This window comes from Typopeltis vanoorti, chromosome 15 (genome assembly GCF_054136105.1).
Source record: "Typopeltis vanoorti isolate ZY-2024b chromosome 15, IOZ_Tvanoo_1.0, whole genome shotgun sequence".
NCBI classification, from domain to species: Eukaryota; Metazoa; Arthropoda; class Arachnida; order Uropygi; family Thelyphonidae; genus Typopeltis; species Typopeltis vanoorti.
The window spans coordinates 115573486-115589147 of record NC_143563.1 but is presented as its reverse complement, the minus strand read 5'-3'; the positions used below and the strand labels follow the sequence as shown (position 1 = coordinate 115589147).

The following is a 15662-nucleotide window of genomic DNA, read 5'->3' as shown; positions in this document are numbered from 1 at the left end:
GTACAGATGGAATAACAATGAACCAAGGAATGGTCCTTGAGGCAAACCACTGGTTATCTTGAATCTTGCAGATTCACCCCTCCCCCGATATATGACTATTTAATATCTGTCACTGATATCTTATCCATGCCAATAGTTTATAATCCAATCCCATATTCTCCAATTTATGCAATAGTCTTCCATGCTGTATTCTGTCAAACACCTCAGCAAAATGTGATTGTCTGTGAAAATACTAGTGGTGGTGGCAGGCAGTAGATGGTGTTGGAGTAGAAGATGATGATATTTGCAGTTTGCTGTAGTTGGTGAAATGAGTGGTGGAGACGTAACATTTTAGAGTACATGCCCTCCCTTGATGAATCTTTGGACTCCTGGGAGGTGTCACATAATAATAATAAAATTCCAAAAGTGTCATAGTGTATCCATTCCCCTTGTCTAACTCAGTGGTAACATTATTATAGAATGTGAGCAAGTTGCTAAATCATTACCTTCCTTTAGTAAACCTATGCTGTTTATCAACCCATTTCTGAATGTGAGCCCTAACCAACTTTTCCAAATTCTTCACCATCACTCCTGAGATACTGATTGGTCACTAGTTAGATACATTGGTCTTTGAACTATCTTTGTGCAATGGGATTACCATATATTCTTTCCACTCTCGTGGAATCTTTCCTGTTCCGAGATTCAAATTATATAGCCTGGTTAAAGGAATAGCCAGTTCAGCTAAACACTCTTTTTAGCATCCATGCTGATCTCATTAGTTCCTATTGCAGAATTCTTATTCAATTTGTACAAAGCCCTAGTACTTCCTCCTCATAAAGTGAAGAGGTAGCAGTGAGTTCAATGTTGCATACACCAGGTTGATAACTTTTAACAATATATCTGGTTCGAGGTTTAGAGGTGCAGGAGGAGAGTGTGTGTATACTCTGAATGTCACTAAAGCAGTGGTACTGGATGGTATTTCACCACGAGTTGTGAGAGAATGTGCTAAAGAACTGACAGAGCCTTGGACCTGGCTTTTCAATAAGTCTGGCTGCGGAAAAGGTGCCCAGGGAATGGAAGTAAGTAAGTAGTGCCATTGCATAAGGGCAGTAGCAGACTGGAAGTGTCTAATTATAGGTCAGTTTGTGTGTCATCAGCAGTTGTTAAGATCTTGTAGAAATTAGTGAGGGACCGTATACGGCATTGGGAAGATGAGGATAATGTTATATGTGAGAGTCAACATGGATTTGTGAAGGGGCATTCTTGTTTTAGCAATATGCTAGCCTTTTATAATAAACTTTACAAGAGCAGTAGAAGAGAGAAAAGCATATACCGCCATTTTCTTGGACTTAGCGAAGGCATCTGACAGGGTACCACATGATAAGCTGATATTTAAGTTGCAGCACATGGGTCTAGATGTCAGGTCGGTCAACTGGATTCAGGATTGGCTGTCCGATAGGTATCAGTGAGTTGTGTATGGTGGGGCAGTTTCAAGGAGGCAGAGGGTTAAAAGTGGGGTCTCACAGAGCTCAGTACTGGGTCCTATATTGTTTAACCTTTATATCAATGACATATTCAGTGGATTGCAGGAGGATATTCAGTTGTTTGTGGATGATGCGAAGCTGGGAAGGGTTATTAGTAATAGTGCAGGTGTGCTAGCCCTGCAAGAGGATTTGAATAAGCTAGACAGATGGGCAAATGAATGGTGGTATCGTTTAGTGCAGCAAAATGTAAGGTCTTGAGGTTTGGGACACATCGATGGGATGCTGGGTACTCTATGGGAGGAGCTATACTGGAGGAAGTAGTGGAGAAAAGGGATCTGGGGTTGATGATTGATAGATACCTGAAATTTAGGGGACATATTGCAAAGGGGGTGAAGGTAACACAGAGGATTGCTGCAAGGGGCCATCCCTGGAAGTTATGGAAGGAAGCTGTATGTAAGAGGGTGAGGAATGGTTTCTTTGCATGGAGGATGGTTGAACCATGGAATGCATTGCCTGATAGAGTGGTGAGAACAAGAACAGTCAATGAGTTTAAGGAGTGGTATGATAGACTTTGTGTTTCCTAGGAGGGACCTCCCATGATGAGTCTTTTGACTCCATGGAGGCCTGAATAATAATAATAATTAGTTGAATAATCACTTCTGCATCAGTTACCTGCATTCATCTGCATCTAGTAGAATTATTCTTTCATATTCATTCTTTCTTTTACTTGCATCATATCAACAGAATTGTTTGAGGTTACCTTTAGCTTGCAGAGTCTGTTTCTTTTCATAATCAGACTTTCTGTACAATAGGTGACTCTTCTGGCCTGCTGCTTATAATTTTCATAATAGACATCATCCTTATGCATATGGTATTCCATCCACATCATTATTTTCTTATGAATTTCTTGCTTGATAAGGTATCTATTTGACGCCTACGCTATTTATTCTTTAAACTCTAGGGATGCATTTCAATATTGAATCATTTAAGTATTTTTTTAAACACTCCCCATGCACTATCAATATCCTTCCCATCCAACAACTGATACCATGGTGCAGAGCCCAGCATACTCCTCAGGCAGGCATAATTTACTGCTTTGTAGTTCAGCATATAATCTTTTCTAAATGGAACATTCATAAATTTATCCACTTCCCAAGTGAGTACTGCATGATCACTGTCACTAACCAGAGACAAAATAGTTATGTCTTTAACTGACCCCCCCCCCGACTCTATAATCAGATCTAAAACTCTTTGACCATGAGTTCCTTCTGTGACATGCTGCTTGAGGAAGTTGTTGTGGAACATCTCAATAAATTCAGTTTCATTCTTCTCATGAGATTTACAATGCCCAATCAGTGTTTGGATAATTAAAGTCCCCCATTATGAGTACTCTTTTCACACCCATTGGATTTATTTGGTGTTGCATTTATTCCTCCCTTGCAATCAATCCACCAGGTCTGTAACAACACCTCACTAAGTATTTAATATTATTAGACTCTACCTCACTGCGTATGAAAAACTATTACTAGTACTGCAGTCATAACTGAAAGTGGATTCGAGTCATCTGATATTATTAGCAGCATGCTGCACTCTCCTCTCCTATCCTTCCTAAAAATACTATATCCTTTGCACTTGATAAAAGTTACTATGTCTGCTTCTGATAGCCAGGTCTCACTAATGCCTACAATATGAGGTCCCAATATATTAACCAAGGCAACAAACTATACTCCTTTGTTTCCTGATACTCCTAGCATTCGTTTACAGACATAAATTACCTGCATGCCCTTTTGTATACCCTTGTATACAAAAGGGCATGCAGGTAATTTATGTGCCATGCAGGTAGTTCTGCATGGCACAGATTGACAATTCGCAGATCTCTCTTCTTATCAAGTTTCTTACTTATGTAGACATATTTACACAAGTCTGATAGGTCCAAACTGGACAAACACAGAATCGTTCTCTCTTCATAATCATTTCCATAATAATAACCATTCTTATCATTAATACAGTGACCTAACATTGTTACAATGTCAACAGCATTTACTCAAGAGGCAAATAATGGCCTGCTGCTAACATCTGACAATAATGTTGACTTCTCAGATACACCTAAACTTTCAGGATTTTCCTTCTCTAACTCATTGGAGAACAAGATGGAGTTTGAAAATTGTGCAGTTAAAGTAGGTACAACTACTGAACTGAGCCACCCAAGACCAAAAAAAAAAAAAAAAAGATGACAAGACTTGTTAGGACCTTCTGGTAGCCCAGAGAGGAAGGTTCTAACAAGGTTCAAATAGGGTGAGTCAGTGTGTGATAACATCCAGAAACTAAATCCCCTTTCATGCAGTTAGAGAGAGAGAGTTTATACATGGCTATGTGTTATGGAACAGTTTATTATACTAGAGGCAATAGAAATACTTGCAAATATCAGAAGCACTTTTACACAACAAATATAAGTGTGACCTTTTCATTGTCTCACTTAACACAACAGCCTATTCTTCAAAAAAAAAAAAAAAAAAAAAAGCAAGAAGAAATATGGAAATTCAGGTTATTATATAATATTCAGGTGCTCTTTCTACAAGAAACTCACTTTTTAAATCACAGCAATGTACAAAGCTTTTCAAGCCATTACCTGCTGTTATCATTCTGGGGCTTTGGGGGTTACAGAAGCCATGAAGTTAGAATATTAAATAAGACCCCTGATTATTGGTTCATTCTTCACCACAAAGCGAGATATTAATGGAAGAATATTAGCTGTTGATTGGGGTTTAGATGGACACAAAATTAGATTTTTGAACATATATGCTCTCAACAGGAAGTGTGATCAGACGACCCTACGAAACTACTGCTATGGGGCATATCAAATCATAGCAGCTGGTGACTGGAACTGCATGGAGGACAAAGACACAGGTAAAATAAACTGTGCCAACAACTCAAGTAGTGATGAAGTGGCTGTGTTATGGACTTTTTTTTAAAAAACTTTGATTTAAAAGACATTTGTAGGGTCAGAAACCAATATACCTGGGTCTGCACATGGTTTTGTCATAGTGGTACCTGGATCGACCATTTCTATGTATCTACCTGCCTAGAACATCAGGTAATCAACATAAGATATCTTGGCACATCCAACCAATGGCAAATTTCAGATCACAAAGTGGTGATCTTAAAGCTTCAATATCACCATTTAGCTTAACTTAGTTAACAATATAGCCACGCATTCTGGACCTTGGCAACTCAACACCAGCCATCTTATGCTCTTTAAAGACAAAATCCAAGACCTATGTCAGGAATGGGCACAGGATGAATTGGACTGGACAGCATGGTCCCAATTCAAGACTGTTGTACAAAGTAAATTCAAGTCTTGGGAAGGAAAAAAGGCACCTGTCAAAAGCTTCATGGCTATATAAAGAGCTAAGATGGTATATTAACAACAAGAAATCAGACATGCCATACCATGGACTGATACAAAGCATATTTACTGACATAGATCTAGAGGAGAAGAAGAAGAAGAAAGCAGAAGAAAATTTTTAAGTAAGGATATGATTCAGGGAAGTGGATGCTCCTTCTGCAGTCTTTGACAAAAAGCAAGCTGCAGGGGGAACACAATAAGCAACACTCAGGGAATATGAATATAGGAGATTTTTCAAGTAGCCTCTACAAACTTTGCTGTTACCCTTCCAAGCAAGGCTTGTCCTGCCTGGTCAGTGCACATCACCAATACTATGCAGGCTAAGAAATGACAGAATTGAAATTTCAGATGATTCCATTTGTTTACCTTTAGTAACTCCAGAACCAGCAAGTAATTCAATGAATAATGTAATACAAATAGAGGAGGGAAGTCCTATTAAACTATGAGCAGAGAAGGCCAACACAAGGTGGGCTAGTGTGGAGGGGGAACTTCCATCCAGATATGGACTTCACCCACCCCTTCCCTCTTTCTTTGGTTTTCAGAAGCAGCACTGCAGACCATGGCAATTCAGATATTATTATTATTATTATTATTATTCAGGCCTCCATGGAGTCAAAACTCATCGTGGGAGGTCCTTCCTAAGAAACACAGACTCATCGAGGGAAGGTCCCCCGCCCTAAGAAACACAAAGTCTATCATACCACTCCTTGAACTCATTGACCGTTCTCGCTCTCACCACTCCATCAGGCAATTCATTCCATGGTTCAACCACCCTCCATGCAAAGAAACCACTCCTCACCCTCTTACTCACAGTTTCCTTTCGTAACTTCCAGGGATGGCCTCTTGTCATCACTCCTTCCTGCTATTCGACCAAGCAAAAGAACTCCCAAGTGTCAACCCTGTAACCACCTCTCGACAAGAGTATCAACAACATATCAAGAATATGGAATGAATCTATTACCGATACTTTGTAACTGAAGTCTCAGTTCAGACCTATGATGTTCTTTTGAACAAATTGAATTGCCTGGTATCTGAAGAGAATCGACCAGTTTGAAACAGCTGTCAAGCCAGTGAAACCTTAATGAAATGCACTAATAAAAGGCAAATGTATGGACACATGGGAAGCGCTCGTTTAATTATTATTAATTATTATTATTGTTATTATAATTCAGGCCTTTAATTATCTTTAATTATTATTATTATAATTCAGGCCTCCATGGAGTCAAAAGACTCATCATGGGAGGTCCTTTCTAAGAAACACAAGTCTATCAAGACTCATCAAGGGAGGTCCCTCCTAGGAAACACAAAGTCTATCATACCACTCCTCAAATGCATTGACTGTTCTCGCTCCCACCACTCTATCAGGCAATGCATTCCATGGTTCAACCACCCTCCATGCAAAGAAATGAAACCACTCTTCACCCTCTTTCTCACAGTTTCCTTTCGTAACTTCCAGAGATGGCCCCTTGTCATGACTCCTTTCAACTGTTCAACCAAGCAAAAGAACTTGCCTGGCTCCCACTGATGAGACCTCAATAAAGATCGAAACCCATCTGGATTAGTTGCCCTTCCCTTAATGCATAACATTATACATATCCGCAAGGAGATGTGTTTTGCATTATGGGAGATACTGAGATAGGAGTGATGTTATCTTAGTTCACCTTTGCTCCGAGTTGCCCGGTATTGTACTACCTTACCTCAGTCCTGAAGATATTTTCAGGCGCAAACTTTATTTGCTTACACTTGGATAAAGGATTAAACTAAATTTATTATAGAACTCCCCAATTTCAATCCTGTAACCACCTCTCAACAGTTTAAAAGTCTCAATCATATCATATCAATATCTACTATTTATCTAGAGTTTAAACTATTTAATAGTTTAGTGTGGCTTTTTTTTTTATAATTATGCTTCCTTTCTTATCGTGTGGGATACAAGCATCCTTCAGTAGTGATTGTTATTCTCATTGTGTTCCTGTGTGTTCTTCCTGCTGCTTTTTCCTTTCTGAAAATAGCATTCATAAGCAAACACACACCTGGTACAGGGAAAGCCTCGTACACAAATAGAGATTTACATTGCATTTTTCTCAATGGATGCATTGCAAGAAATGTTTTTTGTATACATTGAAAAATGTGAAAGATTTGTAGACTATTAGGTGAAAAACAAATGAAAATATTAACACATGTGAGAAGCGTAATGATAGGTTAGAGTGTTTTGAAATGGGAGCTAGCACTTCCAGTAAAAAACTAAAATCAGATAGCATGGAAGATCTTAGGCAAAACTTGATGAAAAGGAATGGTGAAGTGAAGAGTCTGGAAGATGAGATTAAATATTTAAAGATGAGTTTGGCTGATGTAAATGAGCAAGGAGCAAGTTGTATGCTGATTAACAAATTACACAAAACATGTTTTTGTGATGGAATATAGAAACAAATAACTGATGCTTTGCAGAGAAGGAAAAAGCAAACATCAGAATTAGTAGTACTTATGGGCATGAATAACTTAGACAATTAAAAAAAGGAATGTGGAGATTAATATCAAGAAGCTGTTAAGAGAGGTAAATGATGATAATATTGTTTGGAAAAGTGATTAGCCCAGATATGATAACAGTGAGATGAGAAGGAGAGTAGAGATAATAAATGGCAAGATGGTTGAATTGTATGAGGAAAAGCAAGTGTTCGGTTTGTGAATCTTTAGACTGAATCCGAAGAGAGATGTTGGAAAGTTTAAAGGCTGATTAATGTGTTTTGTCTGGGACATTTAGAGAAAACATTGCTTGCTGAAAAGGTACAGAATCAAGAAATTAGTGTAACAGATGATCAAAGGAAGATTGTGAAGCAGGTTGGAGGACATAAGGAAGATAGATAAGAGATTGAAGATGTGATTGCAGCAGGACAATATGATGAAATGTATAAAGATGGTGATGAGACAAGTAGGAATGGCAATCAGACTCAGGATCATGGAAATGGATGTGATCAGACTGAAGAGAGAGAGAGAGAGAGAGAGGCGTGGTGTAGCATCTAGAGCAGAGTGATGGTGTTGGTGGGATGTCCTCAAAGACAAGATTTTGTCGTGTTTGTATAAAAATATAAGGATTACTCAAAATAAGGGAAGCTGAGTTTGGGGTGACTGAAACAAAAAAAGACAAAAACTGGTGAGATCTTTCTGAGAAATAAATACAAAATGTTATATTCAGGCAATGACAATCAAGGAAAAGAAGGGGTAGCCATAGTATTCAACAGAAAATACGTGGCTCATCTTCTTGAATGGCAAGCTGTGTCAAGTAGAGTGATTTGGGAAAATATCAGAATGGGGAACTGGACAATGAGACTTATTTGTGCCTTATGGTCCCACAGGAGGCTCTACTAAGGTTGAAGTGGAGGAATTTTTTTTTAAGGCTCTAGAGAAAGCTCCGACACAACGAAAAAGGAAAAGTTAGTCCTTGTTGGGGATCTAAATAACAGAGTAGGAAGTGATTGTCAGACATGCAAAAATGTTTGGGGAAAATTTGGAGAAAAGAACAAAGCTAATAATAATGGCAAATACCTGTTGGATTTCTGCTCAGGACATGGACTGGTTATTAGTAACACCATGATCCAACATAAAAATGTGCACAAATTCACATGGAGAGAAGAGGCAAAGAATAAGAAAAGTCTAATTAACTATGTTATTGTTGATAGTGATGTTTTCTCCCTGGTGCAGGACACAAGAGTGTACAGAGGATTTGAAGTTGGAAGTGATCACTATTTAGTCTTGAGCAGGATAAAATTGAATTTCATATTGAAAAGAATGACATGTAAGAAAGTTTTAAAGGGAATAAAAGTTGAGCAGCTCTCAAATGTGAAGTGTAGAATAAAATACACAAAGATTATTGAGGGAAAAATGAAACAGTTTGAGAACAGGAACCAAACCTTGGAGATTCAGTGGCAAGCCTTGCAGAAAACCCTGATTGATTCAGCTAGAGAGGCATGTGGTGAAGTTGTCTGCAAGGATAGAAAAATTAGAACTCCATGGTGGACACAAGAAGTTAAAGAGGCAGTGAAGGAAAAGAAGAAAGCATATCAAAAGTTCCTGGCAAATAAGTCAGCTTGTGCTCTTAGAGAATACAGAGACAAATGTAAGAAAGCTAAACACTGTGTAAAACCAGCTAAACAAACGTAATGTGAGGACTTTGGCAAGAACATAGAAAATAAATATCAAGAAGGTGGCAAAATATTTTGGAGGTTATTGAAGAAGCTTAGAAATGGAGGAAAGAGTACTGTAAAAGGAGTTAGAGATGATAAAGGTGACATGAAAACAGGAGAAAAAGATATCCTTAAAATATGGAGTAGTTACTTTGAAAATTTGCTAAAAGAAGCAAGCAGTGATGACAGCACAGTGATAAAAAAACACTGACCAGGCATGCAGTTAAGAATACATATCCTTACGTGAAGTAGAAAAAGCCATCAAAGGCTTAAAATGTGGAAAGACAGCAGGAGTAGATGATATTCGACCAGAAATGCTGAAGTATGGTGGTATAAAAGTCTCACGGTGGCTGCACTGCATAGTTCAGAATGCTTGGACAGAGGGACGAATTTCCAATGATTGGAGTAGAGCTCTCATAGCACCTATATATAAAAATGGAAATAAAACTGAATGTGAGAATTACAGAGGTATATCCCTATTGACCGTTCCTGGTAAGATATATACAAGTATACTTGAGAAACGGTTGAGAAGAATTGTGGAAGAAAAGCTTGGTGAAGAACAAGCTGGATTCAGGTCAAATAGAGGCTGTCAGGATCAGATCTTCACTTTACGACAAATAGTGGAGAAATCATGGGAATATAACAAAGATCTGTATTTAAGTTTTATCGATTTGGAAAAGTCATATGACAAGGTGCCAAGAGAGAAGCTATTCAATACGCTACAGTTATATGGTGTCAATGGGGCATTATATCAAGCAATACTTAGTCTTTATTTGAGTTGTAAGTCAGCAGTTAGAATTGAAAGAAGTACAGGAAGATGGTTTAATGTTAAATCTGGTGTGAGACAAGGATGTACATTATCCCCTCTGTTATTCATTATCTATATGGATCACATTATGAAGGAAAGTGGTATTAAACATGATATCAAAATTGGAGATGTTAATGTCAGCTCTTTGCTTTATGCGGACGATGTTATACTTCTAAATAAATCCGCTTCAAGTCTGCAAGATTCCCTGACTAAATTGAATAACTGTTGTAATAGATATGGTATGAAGGTCAGCATTAAAAAGACAATGACAATAGGTAGAATTGTTGAAAATGTCAACTGTGTTGTGAACGAGGAACCGCAGGTTCCCCATTCACAACACAATAAAAGCAAGTAAAACATTTCAGCTACTTAGGCACGATTTTTAGTGAATATGGTAAATTAAATATGGAAATAGAGAACAGAATCAACAAAGCTGGTATGGTAGGAAGTCAATTGAATAAATTCACATGGAATAAGAGAGAAATTAGTCAGAACACTAAATTAGCTGTATATAAGACAATGTTCAAACCAGTTTTAACTTATGGATCTGAGAGCTGGGTCAGGAGTAAAACACTTGACCAAAGACCAGAGACCGCAGATATGAGAGTCCTGAGAAAGATTAGTGGCGTGAACAGATGGCATCAATGGCAATATCATATTAAAAATGAGAATATTAGGAAAGAACTTGACATTGTCAGCATCCAGGAATGTGTTAGCAGAGCTAATCTCAGGTGGTATGGTCACTTAAACAGAATGGGCGAGGAAAGATTAGCAAAACAAGTGTTCTCTGCTAAGTTGGCAGGAAAACGACCCAGAGGAAGACCAAGATATAGGTGGATTGATACGGTACAAAGTGCCTTAGACGATAGAAATATAAGATCTGGCAATGTTGGAGTCTTGACAAGTAACTTGTTGACTGATTTGGAGGAAAACTGTAGAGAGGAAGTTAGTAATGATGTAAATTTTTCATTTTTCATGTAGTACTTATCATATCCTTTACACCCCTTGAGGATACATGGCAGGAATTTGATGATGATGATGATGATAGGTTTATTGCATTGATTGAGTCAGTATGCCCATAGCTAATTGATGTAACTGAAATTCTTTATCTGGGGATTTGCACTCCCAGAAATTGAAAGGAAAGGATATACAGTATTCTAGAAAGCTACGCAGGTTAAATGAGAAAGAGTAAATACTACCATTCCTCATTTCTTGCCAGCCTGGCTGGCCAAGTGGTTAGCGTATCCACTCTCCAGCCAAAAGGCTGGGGATTTGAATCCTGCCATGGACATAGATATTTGTGATTGTCTGTGGAAATACTAGTGGTGGTGGTCAGCGGTAGATGCCGTTGGTGTAGTTGCGGTCAGTTGGTGGAGACAGAGTTGTAGAGCAGGTGCCCTCCCTCGATGAGTCTATGGACTCCTTGGAGGTGTCAAATAATAATAATAATAATAATTTATTGTTAATAATAGCAGAATACATATGTCCACAAAGAGTGGAAGTTGAAAATGGTAGTGCATATGAAAATTTTGAATCTGTCTGGCGTGAAGTTGAAATTAACAGATGAATTGTATCCATTAGGAGGTTGCTATAAACAAGAGAATGTAGAGAATACTGACTGTGAAATGTTCATGCAAATTGGCTTCGCATGTAAAAAGAAAGTGATGCTAATGGAAGACTTTAAATTACCTGAATATAGATTGGAAGGAGGAGTAGTGTATGAAAACAATGAGAGTGAATTTGTTGAATTTCTAAGGGCCAGCATATGACAGAAGCCACTCTAGGTTTCAGAGTGTTTGATTTGGTGATATCCTAGAATCAATACATTGGGTTGATAAACTGTTCAGAAAATATGGTGACAGTGCATGAGAATTCATGCACTGTCACCATATTAAGGTAGTATCCGACACAAGCAATGTATAATTGAATACTAAGAATTAAATGAATAAGTAGAACAGAGTAGGAGTGAAATGGATCAATAGTGAAATCAAGCAAGTGGAAAAGATTACATTTGCTTGATTGAAAACATTGTTGGAAAAGAGCATATTATGCAGGACGTACAAATCAGTTGGTAGTGATCAGATTCAAGAGGACTGTAAAGTATAGGCTAGGAAGCTGAGAAGTATAGTGGAAGAATTTCCTTTAACTCTTCCTGCAGCAGATGAGATTTCAGATCTGAGAATGATAGACTGAAGTTTAGAGGATGTAGTGCAAGTATTGCAATGACTGCACTTTGCTTGCCACTATGCTAAGGAGTACACAGACATGTAAGGATAAGGAGGTGATTGTGCCATTGTATAAAGCTGGTCACACTACACTTGGACTACTGTGTCGATATTTGTTCATCTAGTTTTTACTGTGATGTTTAAACATTGATGTAGGTTCAGAGACAAGTGACTATGACAATATTAGGTCTAGAGAGGTTAAAGGAGTGTAAATTACAGAGTTTAGTAGAAAAGAGGTGACATTGATAGAGTTATTATTATTATTTCGTGACACCTCCAAGGAGTACTAGCCCATCAAGGGAGGGCACCTACTCTACTCTCCATCTTCACCATTTCCACACGTCTCCATCATCTACACCAACACCATCTACTGCCCAACCACTAGTATTTTTTGTGTGTGTGTGTGTGTGTGTGTGTGTGTCCTGAAGGCTGATTTGTCTGTATGCAGGATGAAAAACCTGAGTTTCTGGGGAAAAAAACCTACTACCTGTGTATGAGATCGGCTAACTCACCTTCAATTGAAAAAAAACCATAAAAAGATTCTTTAACAATGATGAAAGATTCTTCACTACAAAAATCGAACTGGGAATTTTATTGGATTAACACAGAGGGGTTTATAACAAGAGTAAAAAGTGAGAGGAGGAACCAGATGTCATGCCTGGCAGTTGTATAAGAGTGTAGTGAAGAAGAGTGCGAGGAGTAGATTTTTTATATGAAGAACTGTGAGTGAATGGAACACATTACCTGAATATGTTTTTAATTTGTGAATGTTAAAGATTTTAGGGTTCAGTTTGAAAAATATGTTGTCAGCTGAATGAATCTCCCATGATGAGTCTGCTGATTCCATTGAGGGTGTAATAACGATGCTGTTTTATTGGGTTTTTCAGATGGGATTGTAATAAAAGAAATAACTTGAAATAATCACATTTTGTGAATATTTCATATCAAATGAATGAGAACAAAAAAAATAATATATATCCAATTATTTATTTTGAAAAGTATAGTAATATATATTGTTATCAGAAATAAAAACTTATGCTTACCTTTGTAATCATCAGGACAATATGAAAATCTCAATTCAACTTTTCCACTTTCCGGAAACCTTGGATCTAAATAAATAAGTAAATAAATAAATAGATAAATACACACACACACACACAAATTAAAAACATGCACATACTTCCTTGAATATGCATAAGTGATGTACAGAATTATTTCCTGACAAAATATAATTCATTATTATTTCCTGAAATCAGACATCCAGGCAGAAAGAAAAGCTTCCTCTTCACAACTGAAACAAACAAGAAAAACACTAATGTTGTCAAGGGTTTATACAGAAGTATCTCTTTCTCTATATATAAAATCCTTTGTTAGAGCAGCGACTCTGCTTTACATTTTGCGCAATACTAGCATATGGCCTGTGAATTTCAGGCCTCCATTAACTATTACCACTAATCTTATCGACAGAGCAGAGTTCCACCAATTCAGAGATATAGGGTTGTGTCATTCACTTCAAAGTACAACCTCTTCGTTTTTCATTAAAAAAGCAACCTATCTGCACAAGCTCAAAGTCTATTTAAATCTCGTCAATGGATCAGACATCAACATCACTTACTATAATTCTTCCCAATTTGCATTATCAATATTAACAATTTAATATTCTGTGTTAGCCAAATATTTAGCGCATATATTAACACTACATGTTAATATATGTGCTAAATATGTTTATGGCTGCATGGTGATCAGCATTCATTGTGAAGAATTTATGGAGACAAAAAAACAATGTTGGAGTAGTTACTTGACTTATAATTATGAAAATAACACCTGATGTTTTGCCCTCTGTGGCAAGGTCATCATCATACATATGCACTAAACGCAAGCTATATGACAAAACACACAAAAGTAAGATAAATGATAAAATATAAATTGTGTTAAATGATAAAAAAATAAGAAAATAATAATAATAAATAAATAAAAAATATACATAAATATAATTTAATTAACAAAATAAAATAATTTTTATAGATATAAGTATAATAATATACAGTATATCTGTATATTCATCAAAAATGACTTCTTCAGGGATGTGAACACTTAAAGCAAATGAAAAACCATAAAACACACCATACCATTATAATAACAGACTTGTAAACTGAAGTTAAGTTTGAATCGTCATTATAGTCTGTGCTGCAGTTCTATTGTTGTTCACGTACGAGCATATGAGTTCATGCGTATGCCAGTATCTAATGGTAGAACTATGTGAGTCAGGTAGACTATAACTGAGGTTGCTGTTGATGTGAGAAGAGTCTAGGATAATTTCTTTGGATTCAACTATACGACATTCCACTTCATTGTGACAAATATAAACATTTGATGTTGCATTCCAATTTATTCCGTGTTGGTGGCCTTCATTGTGTACGCTCACTGAGAATAAGACGTGACTTGAGAGTGCACTTGCTCTGATTCTATTGTATGCAATGTCTCTCTGATGCTCTTCTAGCCATAGGAGGATTGACTTCTCAGTTTGGCCATAGTGTGGTCTCCCACAATCACATATTATTTTGTATACACAGGGGAACTGAAGATGGTTATGAGCTTGTTTTGGGTGGCGTAGAACTGACCTTAGTTTTGGAAAAGTTGAGAAACACGTTTTTATATTAAATTTTTTCAAAATTCATCCTAGTTTCGGGGAGAGCGAGCTGATGTGGTATAAAGAAATAACCCTTAGGGTTGTTAGGAGTCTGTGTTGTTTCGAGGGTGCTGGTATAGTTACCTCTTGATGTTTTTGGAAGAGTATCCATTATCAGAGAAAGTTCTTTCTCTAATAATTCTAGATATTTTAGTTCATTTTTTGGTTCTTCTTCTTCATCAGACAATACTGAGCATGTACGGTGGCACAATGTGGAAATGATGCCTAACTTTTGTGTATGATAGTGATGTGAGGATGCATATAAGTATCTATCTGTGTTTGTGTTGATTTCCTGAAGATTGAGATTTTTAAAGAGTCAGACATCTTAGTAAGTTTCGTGTCAAGAAATGAAATTGAAGAAATAACCATTTTCTTCAATCTCGACAGTAAATTTTATGTCTTGGTGGAAGTTGCTTAAATGATTTAGAAAGATGAAGATTCTCTACACCAACAATACTCCCAAATAAGGAATATATCATCCACATAGTGGAGCTATGTTCTAGGTTTAAATTTGCTTTAGAGATGGCTTTTTCCTCGAAGTCCTCAAAGAAAATATTGGCCACTATTGGAGATAGGGGGCTGTCCATAGCTAGTCCTTTATTCTGTTTATAAATTTCCTCTTTGAACTTGAAATACCCTGAATTAATACAGTGCAAGAGAAGAGCAAAAATCTTTTTAGAGATCTTGTTTTTTAAAATGCTGAGGACATCTTGCATTGGAAGATTTGTAAAAAATGCCACAACATCAAAGCTCACCATAATATCGGAATTCTTGAGCTTTATATCTTTAATTTTAGAAACGAAGTCTGTTGAATTTTTAATATAAGAGGAAGATTTTCCTACTAGATCCTTTAAGTAAGATGCTAGATATTTTGATAATTTATATGTCAG

General features: G+C 37.0%; 1 protein-coding gene across 1 annotated transcript in view; it reads right to left on the bottom strand.

The window, feature by feature from the left end:
- The window catches only part of LOC150099091 (tensin-1-like), a 780515-nt gene that overhangs the window by 370759 nt on the left and 394094 nt on the right, over positions 1 to 15662 (bottom strand). The window contains exon 15 of the mRNA XM_090405808.1: positions 13127 to 13192. Coding sequence (XP_090261934.1) covers positions 13127 to 13192 — 66 coding nt within the window. The remainder of the gene's footprint in view (positions 1 to 13126; positions 13193 to 15662) is intronic.